This window comes from Eptatretus burgeri, chromosome 5, assembly GCF_056783735.1.
Source record: "Eptatretus burgeri isolate ZD-2024b chromosome 5, Ebu_testis_v1, whole genome shotgun sequence".
Taxonomy (NCBI): Eukaryota; Metazoa; Chordata; class Myxini; order Myxiniformes; family Myxinidae; genus Eptatretus; species Eptatretus burgeri.
The window spans coordinates 73,391,475-73,406,660 of record NC_140965.1 but is presented as its reverse complement, the minus strand read 5'-3'; the positions used below and the strand labels follow the sequence as shown (position 1 = coordinate 73,406,660).

General features: G+C 38.5%; 1 protein-coding gene across 13 annotated transcripts in view; it reads right to left on the bottom strand.

The window, feature by feature from the left end:
* LOC147026688 (voltage-dependent N-type calcium channel subunit alpha-1B-like) overlaps positions 1–15,186 on the bottom strand; it is a 592,527-nt gene that overhangs the window by 60,403 nt on the left and 516,938 nt on the right. For 4 of the 13 annotated variants that reach the window (XM_085882402.1, XM_085882406.1, XM_085882400.1 and 1 more), the window contains exons 39-41: positions 14,272–14,377; positions 10,835–10,942; positions 7,000–7,103 (exon numbers count right to left, since the gene is read on the bottom strand). In XM_085882402.1, the coding sequence (XP_085738528.1) occupies positions 7,000–7,103; positions 10,835–10,942; positions 14,272–14,377 (318 nt within the window). Of the gene's footprint in view, positions 1–6,999; positions 7,104–10,834; positions 10,946–14,270; positions 14,378–15,186 lie in introns of those variants that run through there. The other 9 variants (XM_085882399.1, XM_085882398.1, XM_085882401.1 and 6 more) reach the window with 5 other exon arrangements.

Sequence of the window (15,186 nt, the reverse complement as noted above, 5' to 3'; positions counted from 1 at the left end):
CTTCAGCAAACATTATACAATTGGATCATTTTCCCACTAAATTTCACAACAAACAACGCATATAAATTCTGTATTGTTAACATTATTTGGGCTGGCGGGATGGCCTACAGGTACACACTCGCCTCAAAGCTGTCCAGCCTGGGCTAGAATCCAAACGTGGCTCTAAACTGTCATCCAGATGTTTCACAGGCAGGATGATTAATCAATGTGTGTGCCGCCCCTCGGATGGACGTAAAACGGGTGTCCCGTCTACTGGCATTAGCTGGTGGATGTTAAAGATTCCACAGTGTCCTTCGTGATGAGTTGGCGAGCTATCACCGGCACCACGGCCAAATTTCAAAATTCCTGCCGGAATTGTAGTCGAACATCAGACCTTATCAGCCGTTTCATAAAAATACTTGCACCAAACTTCCCCTGATCAACCCCACAAGAACGTGGGAATAATTGTGGCTGTTAAAGATGAAGACGAAGATATGAAAAGACATTGACTGAGTAAGTAGGTTTCATTAATTTTTATAAGTGGAAGTGTGGAGTTAGCCTTGGGTACATGTGGGAGGAAGTAACGCATGGTTGAAAGAGAATTAGAACAATTAGGAGGACATGGATATCTGGGAAGAATAGGCTGGAAAATGTCCATCTAATCATGAAAAAGAACCTAAAGGCACCAAAAGGAATCAGAAGTCAAAGGAATTCAAAGCATTGTCATGGCATCAAATATATACATGGAATCAATACACCGAGCGAAACAATGTCAATGGTGAGGCTATTGTTATTCGCAATCAGGGGTGTTACAGGCATTGCAGAGGGGGGTGATACATTGATTTTATATGTGCCAATAAGTGACTTCAGTCGATGTCCTTCATGCTAGCCATTGCAGAACTTGAAGCTCAGAATACAGCCATTTGCCTCCATCATGGCCCCCTAGACAGAAATAACCTCAGGGGTCAACAAAGCCACTGCCTGTTTTATCAGCTGGTGTGCTTGGGAGAGATAACAAGGGGAATGAAATGTCCTCCCTTGGCCTCACCCAGCCTTTCACGAAAAGATCATTGTGAATGAGAAAAAAAAAATCTATTCGACTCAAGCTATATGGTTCAGGGAAGATGGCTATACCTGGTGATACCTTTCTAGACTATGTTCCATAGCATATAAAAAAGCCTTATAAATACCAAAATGCTTCAGGGTAAGAAGTGGAAATGAAAATATGACAAAGTAGTCCTTGCCATCGTTGGAAAGAAAAAACAATGCAATCTTGAAAATATTTGTTAGCTATGGAGAAAACTGAACAAAAAGTTGTCTGGTCATCAGCCCCGGTCACTGTGATTCAGCATCTGCACAGATGTTGCATTATACACTGAAAACAGGGTTTATTAAAACAGTATTGACATGCACTGTCCAGTGTTACAAGGTTTACAATATTACAACCTGTCAATATAATATTGTTTAGTACAGCTCACAATCTTCATAAACACCGACCATTTGGAGTTCAATAAGAGTAATGAATATAATCATCTCCAGCAAGAAGGTTAAACAATAAAAAGACTATAGTTCATCTTTTCAACATCATGGTACAGCAAGTACAAGATATAATGAATCATCATCACGATTGCAGCAACTGTTGCTGTTATCACAGCAAAGTTCAGTGTCACCAAGATTTGCACACGTCAGTGGAGCTGCTTTATGGCAAGAATCACTGTTACTGTAATGCACAGATTTTTTTGTTGCTGCTAAAATGAACATATTGTTCAACAACCTCAGGAACAATGGGCATTGTACTCCAATTGATGGTCAGCTCTGAGTCAGTTGCCTACAAGTCACTCTGAGTCACATGTCTATCATGTGTTTTTGGAGATGGTTTTGAAATGTGCCACTGCATACAGTACCTGTAAATCTTGGCCTGGTAGTTGGCTCACAAATCATAAGGCTTGAAACTGTCCAGATTTTGAGGCAGTAAGGTATCAATGAACTTACTAGCCCTAAAGCATTTGTACTGAACCTGGTTAGTGTCAACACAGTCTTAGCACCTATGTAGATTACGTATGAAATTTTCCAGTTCTGCAACAATTCTTCAGTTTACAGTCCATGACACTCCAAGCTCAGAGAATGCTGAAATGTCGGTTTGTGAATTCACCATAATCATTATTGCTTTCGTTTTCCCTTTATACTTTCAAAGTGCTGACATTCAGTAAATGTATCCATCCACCATCCATCCATTGGGACCATACTCTGTGCAGAGCGTTGGTGCTGCTTGGCTATTGGGCACAATCCTGGATGGGTCACCACTCCGACACAGGATACCACCAAGCTGGCACTCATTTTGCCGACCACAGAAGGATGACAGGCAGAGTCAACCCCACCTGGAATTAATTAACAGCTGAGTGGGATTTGAACTCAGGATGCTAGGATCACATGAACACCTCCCTCACCATTAAGCCAACACCAGGCATAGTAAATGTATGAAGGCTCACAAGTGCTTCAGATGTGATCTCTCTCAGATGCTGGCTAATTTCACTGACACTAACATTTAAACCGTCGCTTCACTGATGGTGGCTGAGCAATAAATTAGATATGCTACAGCACAGTAACACAGTATATTGACAGTCAATACTTGCATTTTTTTCCAACTGTATTCCAGAAACATTTTGTTTACTCTGAACAACCCAGCATTAATTTTACTAATACACACACTTATTCACCCAAAATCAATATTATGAATTTGTTTTCTGTTGGCAGAGATGAGATGTGACATGGTTTTGTTTTTGAAATTGAAAAATGCAATTTTCGAGCGGAATCTGCTGTGGTGCCATTTGAAGTGAGGGATAGGATGGAGTGGAGCATACTCCAGAGACAGACTTAATGAGGTGCCGCCAGATATTAGAGGAGGGAGGCAAGTTTGAAAGTTCAATCTTGAGGTTGGTCAGATGTTATTTTCTGGCTCTGCTGAGAGTGGTCATACACACTTGTTACAGGCTTTGTGGATTTCATGATTCCATAGATTGCTTCCAGAGAATGCAGTGTTGATGTGGAGTGCAGTACACTACAGGCATTCCCGAGTTTCCGAACACGGTGTGTTCTTGAAAATGTGTTCGTAAGCAGGAACAATAAATCCCCTTTAAATACATGCAAATTTGTTCCCGAACACAAATTTAACCCTATTTTTCACATAAAATCAGAAGTAAATGTACTTTTAAAATCAAAAATTAATATATTCGAGTAAATGGAACAAGTGTAGAGTAGTGTAGGGGATAAAGAGGGACAATGAGCTAGTTAGAGGGGTTTATGGTGAAGAAGGGCGAGCACCCACCGGTGTCTGTTGTGCCGTTAAAGAACCCCGTGGACAGAATGGTGTGAGAAATGTCGGAAAAGTGCTGAAGCAAAGCCCATGTGAACGAGCTATGAATTATGGTGTGAATGGGTAATTAATTATATGATCCATATGAATGGATCAACGTATGAAAGACCGAAACGTAGTTATAAATTTTATTGTTTGTATGAGTGAGGAAGCAGAGGACTACCTTTACTGTACGCGCTGGCTGGGCTGCATGTCTCATTTACCACCTGCACCACAGCAGCCCCACTGATTTATAATTACTGTATTTGTGTAAAGCCGACCATAGTGAAGTCTCTGGGGACTCCACCATGGTCGGCTTTACCCAGGGGTCAAGTATTTTTGGTTTGAATGGATAAAGGCCATTAACACATAATTAGAGTCAGAGAATAGAAGAACATTAGAAGGGATTAACTCGGGAATAATTTAGCAACTAAATTAACACCATGTGATTAATCCATTGACAGGGGATTCGGATTAGCTGGCTTCTGTGCTGGCTTTCATGGTAAATCCCTGGAGTAGGTTAAATTGATAACAGTCTCTTGTGTTCTCTTATGGCAGAATTAACAATTCCGACCAGGGCCTGGCAGATTATATTATTTATATTTGTGCAATTTCGCAGGAGTTTCAAGGCCTTGGACAAGTTTTCAGGACTTTCCAGTGCAGGAAAATGCTTTCATTATTCAAGGAATTTCAAGGAGTTTCAAGGACCGTGTGAACCCTGTAAATTACATGATCACTAAGATTCCAAACCTTTTCTATTGTTAATTTTGGCCACTAATTATGTCTTCTTTTTTTAACAGGGTTATTTATCATTAAAAGGGTGTGAAATTTAACCTGTATAATATATAAACAATGTACTATTGCTGCTATTGTTTCTTTAACAGCCCCAATTATTCCAATCTTCTTGTCCGATCAGTTGGAATAGGTTTTAACCCATCTTGTGTGAACCGGCTCGCCAGACATGATGTTCAACAGAGGATGGCAGGTTTTGGAGTTTGTTCAGGATGACAGTGATAACACGCCACCCTGAAATCTTCAATGTCAACCACCTAATACTATCAGCAGGAACACCCAGCTTAACATCCAAATGAGGGACAGTGCACTTTATGAAAAAATGTCTGGCCTGTGAAGCACCAAATAAAAAGTTTACAGTTGGTCTGAAATCGATCGCAGACAAGACAAAGGCCATCATGTCAATCAATAATATAACAACTGAACAATATTATAAACAAATAATTTGACATCACACTTTAAAAAAACTCACAGTATACGTTTAAATGATTATTTATATTGTGCTATAAGAGAGCCGTATGTCTGTGTCTGTGTGTCTGTCTGTGTCACCTTTTTTTCTCAGAGATGGCTGAACTGATCTTCATCAAACTTTCAGAGTTTCGTCAGTGAGTGTTTTTCAACATTTCAACAACTTGAAAGTTGTTGTCAGTGAGTCACTTGTCACTCATCAGTGAGTGATTTTCAACATTTCAACAATTTGAAATGTTGGTCTTGAGCATTTTAGGCAAAACAAAATTTGAAAGATTTGACAAAAAAAGTTCGATTTTTGGGGATTTAAAAAAATTTATCTTTATTATTATTTTAATCACTGGATAGTGCTAAAGCCTAATTTTTTTTATTAATGACAGTTATATTCTTGTACACATACATATAAATAAATACAAAACAATTACCAGACATTTAAATGCAAATAAACCTTCTGGAAGCGGTCAAATTTGGCGGTGCATCTTTTCCTTCCTGAATGGCACCATATTTTAGATCGGGGTCAAACTTAACCTAGAAACATCAATGGCACATTCATGAGCATCTATTTGATGAATAACATCAAATTCCACATCTAAGGTAACACCTTTACAATGCCTCTGAGCCAATAATCTAATGGGTGTTTACAAAGTCCCTTTTATACCCCCTCCACAGAACCTGATAAATGAATACAATGAACACATAAGAGGTATAAATGTAAACTATGAATAAACAAGACTTTTATTGTTATAAGAACCAAATTTTATTAACATTAACAGGAACATATATTTGAATATGAAACGTATCAGGGTAGATGATGATTGGGGGGGGGGGATGGGACTTTGTATCCACCATGTACAGTGCAGTACATTTCTCCATGTGTGAAATTGATTTTGTGATCTCTTGGTTTCAAGTCCTATGGTCACTTGACAGTTGTAATTCCATGGGGTTTTCGCAAATATCACGGGATTGTGAGTCGGACAGGCAACCGTGACGGTCCATTTTAAATTCGCTCTAACGTGCCTATGCTTTTGTAGCTACGTGAAAGGGAATAGTAAATGATGCCTGACCCCATTCCTTGGTGGGTATCGGGAAGTGTTTGAGACCCCATCCAAAAAAATTGACCTGGTAAAACTGGGCAATGTCAGGCACCCTTGCTAGTCTTATATATTGTGAACTGTGCTGTCTGTCCATGTGGTTGTCTGTCTCCCGTTTGCAGTGGCCGCTTCCCGCACTGCGTTTGAAAAGTTGCTGATTGGATATTTTGCATTTTTATTTCACTTTTCTTGATGCAATATAGTCAATCACGTTATTAGCCCTTTCACTAATCTTTAAAATCGACATTAACATCTGGATTAAAGTAGATTTTAAATAGATCTTCATGGAGTAACACAATTCAAAATAGCTATATTTTGCCCTCTTTTTAGACAAATCCAACCTCTGCTGCCCAATGTTGTGCCACTATTTTGCATTGGGTGGTATAAGTAATTCAGAGCTTTGGCTCTGAGTGAAACCAAGAGTGTAACAGAATTATCCTTTATTAAAGTCTATGAAATAATTTAAATTGATCGATTAACTTAAACTTTCCCGTAACTGGGGACAGATACTTTTGCTACTTATTTAAATAAGGAATGATCCTCAATTGCTGATCCACAAAACATATTTGGATTTCTATGTCATGCCACGAGAATTTGTATTCTCTTAAATGTCCAATCATCGATGGCTCAGAAGTGCTCAGGAATTTCAAGTGAAAAGAATGAAATTTACCTTCAAATCAACTACAGAATACACTTGAGAGGTGGCAGTACAAATGTTATGTGACATAGCTTCAACAAATTGTAAGCATGATGATGAGCATTGCATCAAACAGGATGGTGGTTGTGGAACAGTCTTGATGCAATCAATGGTCAAACATGTCAAAATGTTAAATTGGAGTGATAACCAGAGGCTGCTGTGGCCAAGGCAAATGTATAAAATCAGACAAATCACTCAAAACCACTTCCTGTTAAGTAAATCTATTGGATGACAGCAATTTCATCTCAAAACATCTAATCATTATCTGTTTACATGGGCAGTGTTAAAGTGTATATCTACTTTTCCATTACCGAAGATATTCTGTGGATGACATCATGTCTTGCATTTGTACAAGATACTAAGCCAATCCAGCTGGATAATTGTAGACCAGTACACCACCTTCATTGACTTGAAATGTTGGTCTGATGCATTTGGGGTTCAACGATTTGTTAGTTTATCACGTTGACATATATGCTTCCACCTGTGTTTAAAAATGTGAAATGTGATTGGTCACATCGGATGATTTATTTATTTTTCCACAATAAGATAAATGGTGTTATGCGACAAATCGGCCAAAGTCCAGGGCATTGTGTCGAAATACTGAGCAGGGAAATGCCTACCTGCTGTCCTTGCGGTGAATCTTGCTTCTGCCGGGCCTTGCTCAGCTTGTAATAGTCGAATATCATGAGTGAGGCATACACCTTTCCCACAGTCAGATCAGTTGCTAGACAGGAAAAAGATCCAAACATCAAAATCTGTTCCTACGTCATCGTAGCATGAACTGTTGTGTTATTCAATAAATTTGTTCAGTTAACCTTAACCCTCAACATTAAGGTGAAGGAACCATCCGATCCAATCTACCATACCCTGTGATACAGAACATTGGTTCTGTCAAAGCAGTTTATTGGTCAAGGGTCATGCTGGGAGGTTTGCCATGCCTCTCCCAGCAGAAGTTAGGGCAGAAATTTAGAATTTGGCAACAGTGCCGGCGATAGCTCGCCAACTCTTCCCGGAGGATACAGTGGGATCTTTAACATCCACCAACTAAAACTGGCGTCCCATCTGCCAGCATAACGTCCATCCGAGGGAGAGTACACACATCAATTGATCACCCTGCCTGTGAAACACCTGGATAACAGTTTTTAGCTGGGTTGGGATTCAAACCGAGACAAGATTCAGACGTGAGTGTGCACACCTCCAGGATATCCTGTCAACCCCAAAGGTTCCCATATCATGTGCTATTTCACATTTTGAAAATAGTACAGCAAATATTTCCAATCATCCAGCTGTGCACACAAATGCTGCTTTTCACTCCAGGTTAAATACTGGGTAAATGCCAGGCCATATTTTTGCCTCTTTCTGCAAGTCAAGGAAGTGTTTCTTTTTTATGCCTCCGGTGACGAAGTCGCCGGTGGCATTGTTTTCGGGTTGTCCGTCCCTCTGTACATCCATGCCGATTTTCTCTGTTTTCTCAGCAAATGCTTATCCGATTGACAGTACAGTTTCACCATAGATGCGAATACTCATGCAGAATTTTTAAATGATAATTATGATGTCATAGATAACGTGGGGACGGCAGCCATGTTAGAAAAACGGGAGAAATTTGGACCTCTGTATCTCCTAAAAAGTACATTGGAAAAAATTGAAACTTGGCACCTGGCAACTACTCTGCATGTGGAATAAGAATGATTTGACTATGATGTCATCGGTAAAGTGGTATCCCGGTGAAAATGCAACACGTAGAATGCTGCATCCTATCAGTATGAAAATTTCTGTGGTTCATCGAGGGAAAGATTTGAACATAGAAAAAATTATGGCATCATCCATCACATGGTTTGGCAGCCATATTTTTTCAAGGAAAAAAATATGAGGAAAAAAATCTTCTTCTCCAAAACCGCTTCGCAGATCGAAGTGAAACTGCACACAAATGATCGATTCGTCAGGCTGAATAAGGTTTGATAACTATGATTTTATAGGTCACATGATCTGGCAGCTATCCTCGATTTACTCCAAAACCTTTACTCCAAAAACAAAAAACGGATCGAACATATAAAATAGATATATGTTCAAGCACATAGATGTAATAATCATGTTGTATTTGAGTACATTTCCCATTCAAGGGTTATAACAATACATTGTGCGACATACCAAAAACATTTTTATTTGTATATAATTTTTTATCGCACTCAAACCCATTATGCTAATTGTTGGAGAAATTTGAATCGTCAGCAGATTGAGGGGAAACTTCACAGACCTATTCACCATGAGTTAGGGATACTCGGGTAAAAAATAATAATCGATAAGTCAAGTGGTTCGGCAGTCACATTGGATTGAAGAAAAATATTAAATAATGTTTTCTCTCGAACCGCTTATCCAATCGAAGCGAAATTTACCAAACATGATCTAACAACATAGCTGCATACAGCATGGAAATGACGATATCATAGGTCACGTGGTGTGGCAGCCATATTGGATAGAAAAGGAATCTTATCCAATCAAAACAAAACTTCACACACGTAATCCGCTACCCAATCCTGGGCAGAGTCCAATTTTCAATGTCATAGGTCACATGGTTTGGCTGCCATGTTAGTTGCAAAACCAAAAATGAAAAAAACCCCTTATCTCCAAAACCACTTAATAGATCAATATAAAACATGATGCATTACATTGAGCAAGGGCAGTGGATCACAACTGCAAAGTTTGCATTGATCGCCATCGCGGTTTCCGGATAAGAATTTTTTTTAATATTGTCCTTGAAACCAATGTGGCTGCCGCTTCACGTGACTGATTATGTAATTTTAAAGTCAAATTTATGCAGCAAGCACAGTGGATCATAACTGCAAAGTATAGTTTTGATAAGTTAAATGGTTTCAGAGAAATAATTGTTGAATTATTTCCTTAAAACCAACGTGGCTGCCACATCATGTGACTGATGAGGTCATTGTTAAATAAAATATTTGCGGCAACAGCAGTGGATCATCACTGCAAAGACTCCCATCAAAAGGCTAAGCGGTTTCAGAGAAATATATACATATATATTTTCTTTAATTTGATCGACTCGGCATGGGGAATATTTGTTGAAAATTTCAACATCATCTGTCACATGGTCTCACAGCCATGTTGGAGAAAACACCTTATCCGATCAATGTGAAACTCCAAAGACGTGATCGACCACCCGTTCTGAATTTGTATTGATAAAGAGGACATCATGAGTCAGGTGTCCAATCGAAGCAGGTTTGTATGGAAGCGGAGCGGCATGGTTTTGTTTTTCACCATAGAAATTTCACGAAATTTTCACCAGAGATGCGACTACTCATGTGAAATGTTTTTGTGATAACGATGATGTCATAGCTCACGTGGTGTGGCAGCAATGTTGGAAAAAAGAAAAAAGGTTGGACGTTTGTATCTCCAAAACCACTCGATGGAAAAAATTGAAACTTGGCACATGTGAAGGTCAACCAAAGGGAAATAATTGTGATTTTTTTGATGTCATACATGGCTTTTTTATGACATCATAATTGCATATGTCAAATGCTTTATCCGATCAGTGTGAAAAATTTTGAGGGTCAACTAGGGCTAAATTGTTATTGGTAAAAAAAATTTGATGACGTCATCGGTCATGTGGTTCATCAGCCATATTGTTTTTTACATAAAACCTTCAAAAATCTTCTCTGTAATGGCTGAACAGATCAAAGCGAAACATTACAGATATGATTGCCTATCCATGAGGAACAAAAAGTTCTCCACCTATGATGTCATGGGACACATGGTTTGGCAGCGATGATTTTTTGAAGAGTAAACGTTTTAAAAATTTTCTTTGCCAGAACAGCTTGACAGATCGAGGGGAAACTTCACTTACATGCTCCCCAAGCCTTGGGGATACTAGGGTGTTCACAAATAATTAATAGGTAACATTGCATGGCAGCCAAATTGGTTTGAACGAAATTCTTTTCAAAAAAAAATCTTTCTCTTGAACCGCTTCATCAATCGATGTGAAACATCACAGTTATGATCTAGTCCACATGTGGAATATATGTTTTAAATTTCAACATGATCAGATGCATGGTCTGGCAGACAGAATTATTTTAATATTTTAAATCTGGGTTCAGGGACTTAAATCAAATTTGGTACAAGTATGTATAATGGTGAAATAATGTGAGTGGAGGCATAATGGTGACGTCGTGACGTCAAAGATTGTCATTCTAGTTTTAAAAAAATATATAATTTGTCTCTGCCAAAGTTGTGGTACATACATATACAGCAAGTAGCTGATATGTTACAGAAAAGGAAGGATCTAAGCAATGGAAGGAGGGGTCAAGTGTCCATATATAGCACATGCTTGGAAATAGTGTACACTCATTGGTGATGATAAGACGTGGAACTGTGTAAATGCCTGGGTCGGGAGAGATTGGGTTGGGGGCGGGGGGGGGGAGTAAATTGTGCCAGAAAACCTACATTTGTGGGGTGGTACCAGCAGGTCGACAGTTTTCTGTGACAGATGTGGCCAAACAGTGAGGATCTCCTTTTGCAGTTCTGCATCCAGTTGCTGCTGATTTGCACCTCCTGCTGGGGCAAATAGCAAGATGCAATTAACTGAGGTGCTCTCCATGTTGGACATTATGCAGGAAAGTCTGTTTGAAAATCAAATGAAATCAGAAATTGAGAGTAATCAAATAAATTATTCATCTAATTCACTTATTTATTTGTTTGTTTTTTGCCTAGAAATCCATTGCAATCTGAAATGAATCTGCTTAAATTGAAGCAGAATGCCAACCGTTTCCTCTCCATTGTTAAATTAATGACATGTTATTGAATATATCCTGAACATTTACAGGACAGAACTGACATTGATGTAAATAAATCTGTCACCAATGATATCAAACCTGATCAGCTGCAACTCTAAAGCAACCGTAATTCTACGTACCCAAAAACTTATCCACCGGTTACAAAAGCCGTTTCATTGCCATCGTTGCAAGCAAGATGCACGAAGCACGGATGGCATGTGATCCCCAAAACTGCCGCAGCTCTATTATGCATGGCCTGTCATTATGCTTCATGGGCTGTGTTAATAATAATGGTTTCCTGTCATCTCGTCAGCAAGAAATTGTCTGTGAAATGAGCCAAAGGGCAGATAGAAAAATACAGGTGTTACAGATGGGGACAAAAATTTGATTTATTGTGCAAAAGGCAGTTTTCGATTTTTCTAGGATTCATTTATGGAGAGAATTTCATTCCTTTCACAAAATATCATGGAATTCCAGCAAAAGTGCAAAAACGAGGTCATGTGATCATCCAATGATGACGTGTAGAAATATAATAGAAAATCAGTCAGTTGCATTGTGACCTTTCAGATGTCAATTTCCATATACTGTGCAGTACTAGTACTTTGTGTTACATCAAAACCAACAACAGCATGTGGCAATTGATTCTTCTTTAAAAAAAATTTTTGATAGGTATGGTTCAGAAATTGTTTTTTGACAGTTGCAGTCACTGAAAAATCAACATGTCAAGAAAACGATTTGAAGAAATTATTTTCAAAAGCAACCGAGTAAAATGTTTCCATTTTTATCAAATTTCCTTCAAACAAAAAGTAAAAAATTTTGGCTGTAAACAAATCAGATTTCACAATATATTACTTATAAAGTCTTTTTTCCAGTTGTATTAAAGCACAGACAAACTGGAAAACATAAAGTAATTCCAACTGGTCATTTTGGTGCCACCACATTCGGCGGCATAATGGTTAGTTTGTCTGCTCCGAGACTGGGAGGATATTCTCAATTTTCTCCCAGACTCTGGTTGTGTCTGAACGAATGTATGACCCCTGGGAGAGTCATACCAATGACTTTAAAAATGGTACCTGCTACTTCCTTGCTTAAGACAGCATTTATAAGAGGATAAAACACAGACAAACAACCATAGATAGGCATCCATCATGAAGTCTTGCTGGGCCTAATGGCCTCTTCCTGTGTTGAAGCATCTTGCAAGGGAGTTGATTTGATTTACTGTACGTACACGTTACAGAGAATGGGTGCTTCTGAAGCAGTTTCTTGGCAAGGGTGATATTGGGTGGTGAGAGTCAAGCATTATAAATGATAAGTATCAAGCAAGGAAGCAGCAAGTACCATTTTAGCCCATCCCCCATGCAGCAGAAGACGGGGTTTTGCAATCACTTCTGTGTGTTTGCGTGTGTGCGTCTGACTGTGTCTCTGTCTGTGTCTATCCGGGCCATAATTTTTTTTTTTACCATTCGAGCTTTTGTCATTAAATTTTCAACAAAGCTTTATTATGACAATGTGGAGAAGACAAGTTAATCATTTTGTTAAAAGGTCAAAAGGTCAATGGTCAGTCAGCTCCATCTAAAATCACTAATTTTCATCCAATTCACCTGATATTCGAATTTACCATTTGAGCTTTTGTGATCAAATTTTCAACAAAGCTTTATTATGATAACATGGAGAAGACAAAATTAATAATTTGGTCAAAAGGTCAAAGGTCAGCATCACATAAAATCAATTTTCATTCAATTGACCTGAAATTTTAAGAATTAGCATATTGATTATTGGGTCACTGTGTTGGTTCACCAATCAAAAGCTAGAAGCCAATTGTTTTGTTTTTTAGATCAAAAGGTAACAGGTCAAGGTCACCAAAAATTGTAGATTTTTAAAAAGCTTTCTCATGTTTACCATACAGAAGAAGAACAAGAAGAAGCCTGAATACAAAGCAGATGCAGACAGGATTTGCATTGTCAGATGCTTTCAAATTAAAGTATTATGGTGTGACTCAGCCAGGATTTGAACCACTGACCTCCCAAACTCAGAGCTAATGTTGTAACCATTACACCACCATCTGCTTCTTGGAAGGGAACTCGAATTATTTATCAGCAATTGAGTTTGGTCAGTATCCTCAAAGGCTAACAACAAGAGGATAATCGGTGATGGGCCTGTCTGTTTAAATTTCCACGTCTGCTAATTGCCAGTCGGACTTATTTTAACAAAGACAGCTTCCTTCCTTTCACAGGATCAATTTTAACGGCACCCTTTTTCTTCCAAGCTTTGGACACACGTCCATCTTCTTGTTTCTGCTCGACCCAGTTCTGCTTTTCTCTCCAAGCATTTAAAGAAGACAGTCCACTTCTTCTTTTGTATGGTGCAGGTTGACAGCAACAATATAAAAATGCGATATCAAGTTTTGATCGCCATTTGAAAGCTTCAGGAATAGCTTAGCAAAAGGTCTTGAAACAACATAGCTGCATACATGCTGTATGCAGCCATGCTGTATGCAGCTATGTTTTCCACGGCCTTTCAATATTCACGTGCACCGTCATATCTTCTGAGATATCAAGTCATACATACCGTATAACATGCTGTCCAAGATTTAAAATGAAATAGATAGACCTAATAATAGAGCATCTCTGTGTTCGGTGAAAATTACTGCAAGTTGGCATCAAAGTCAATAGCATTTCTAACTCACCTATCACATAACATGGCAAGCTAATGTTGGGGTGTGGAGAAATACCCAGACAAACAACGGAAAAAAAAATTCTGTATATAAATGGAGGAAAAGATGGGAAAATATGAGAGCAGAAATAAAAGGAAGGAGAGGAACAAGCAACTAAAAGGGGATGGTTAATGGTGGTAAAAGTTGAAGATGACATGAGATGATGGTGAACTGCTGTATTAAATATCAAATTGAGATTTAAACAGGGTTTCAATTAAATACATAATGCATTATTTGCATGCATAATAAATCGTACATGAAACATGTTCAACTATTTATGCAATTTAAGTGCAATGCTTATATTCATTCACGTAATGAATAATAGATGAACAAACAGCAATTGCATGGTCTTTTTTCACGAGTTGTTGGTGACACTATACAAGTGTGGTTGGTACCAGATGCGATCTTGATGTCGAGAGCAGTCCGGATGAGCGCAGTTAGTGTGGAAGTGAAGTGCACAGATTTATCCTCTGCAATTGGCATGTTCATGCGGACCAGACGCTGTGTGGGGGTAGAACAATGTATTATACCAGCTCTCGTTTGCCATTTCTGAAGAACATAAAGATGTCTCATACCAATGTTACATTATAAACCTTATGTTGGCCTAACAATATGTTTAAGCGGTCATGCACAGCTCCAATAAAAGCACGATAAATCAACCACTGGCATGAGTTACAGACAGATGTACAGTATATGCTTTACTGGAATGCTGTTAAATTTTTGAGACTTTGTGATGACAATTAGCCTAATGACTGTTATTTCCATTCATGTGATGTGTGATTTAAAAAAAACCCTGCTATTGCGCTGCCTTGGCCAAATGGGAAACAGAATCACAGAGATTATTTACAGTGTTTGTTAACGAGGCAATACAATTCCTTTTTTTTTTGATGTAAAAATCCCCGTTGCACCTGGGGATAATTGATTCGATGAGAAATCACTAATTACTTCTACTAACTGCAGTTGAGATTCACAATAGGGCTATAAAATGATATACACAATCAGCATTCTGTTACACCATGCACTACAACACAGTTATGGAACACATTAAAGATCATAACGTTGTAAAATACTCTAATGAAGTCGTGTCTGAACGAGTGAGAAGCCCTGCTTCATTCCCTGTTGTACAAGGGAAGAAAGTAAATTCTATAAAATTTGATGTTTGCATATTTTGCATGCCATGAATAATGCGAAATTCCCATTTGAGACAGTGAGAACAATGACTGCCAACAATGAACAAATTCAATTGATCAACTGCCATGATGTATGAAAATGCACTCACTGAAGAAGAAACTATCCAAATGAATCTAAGC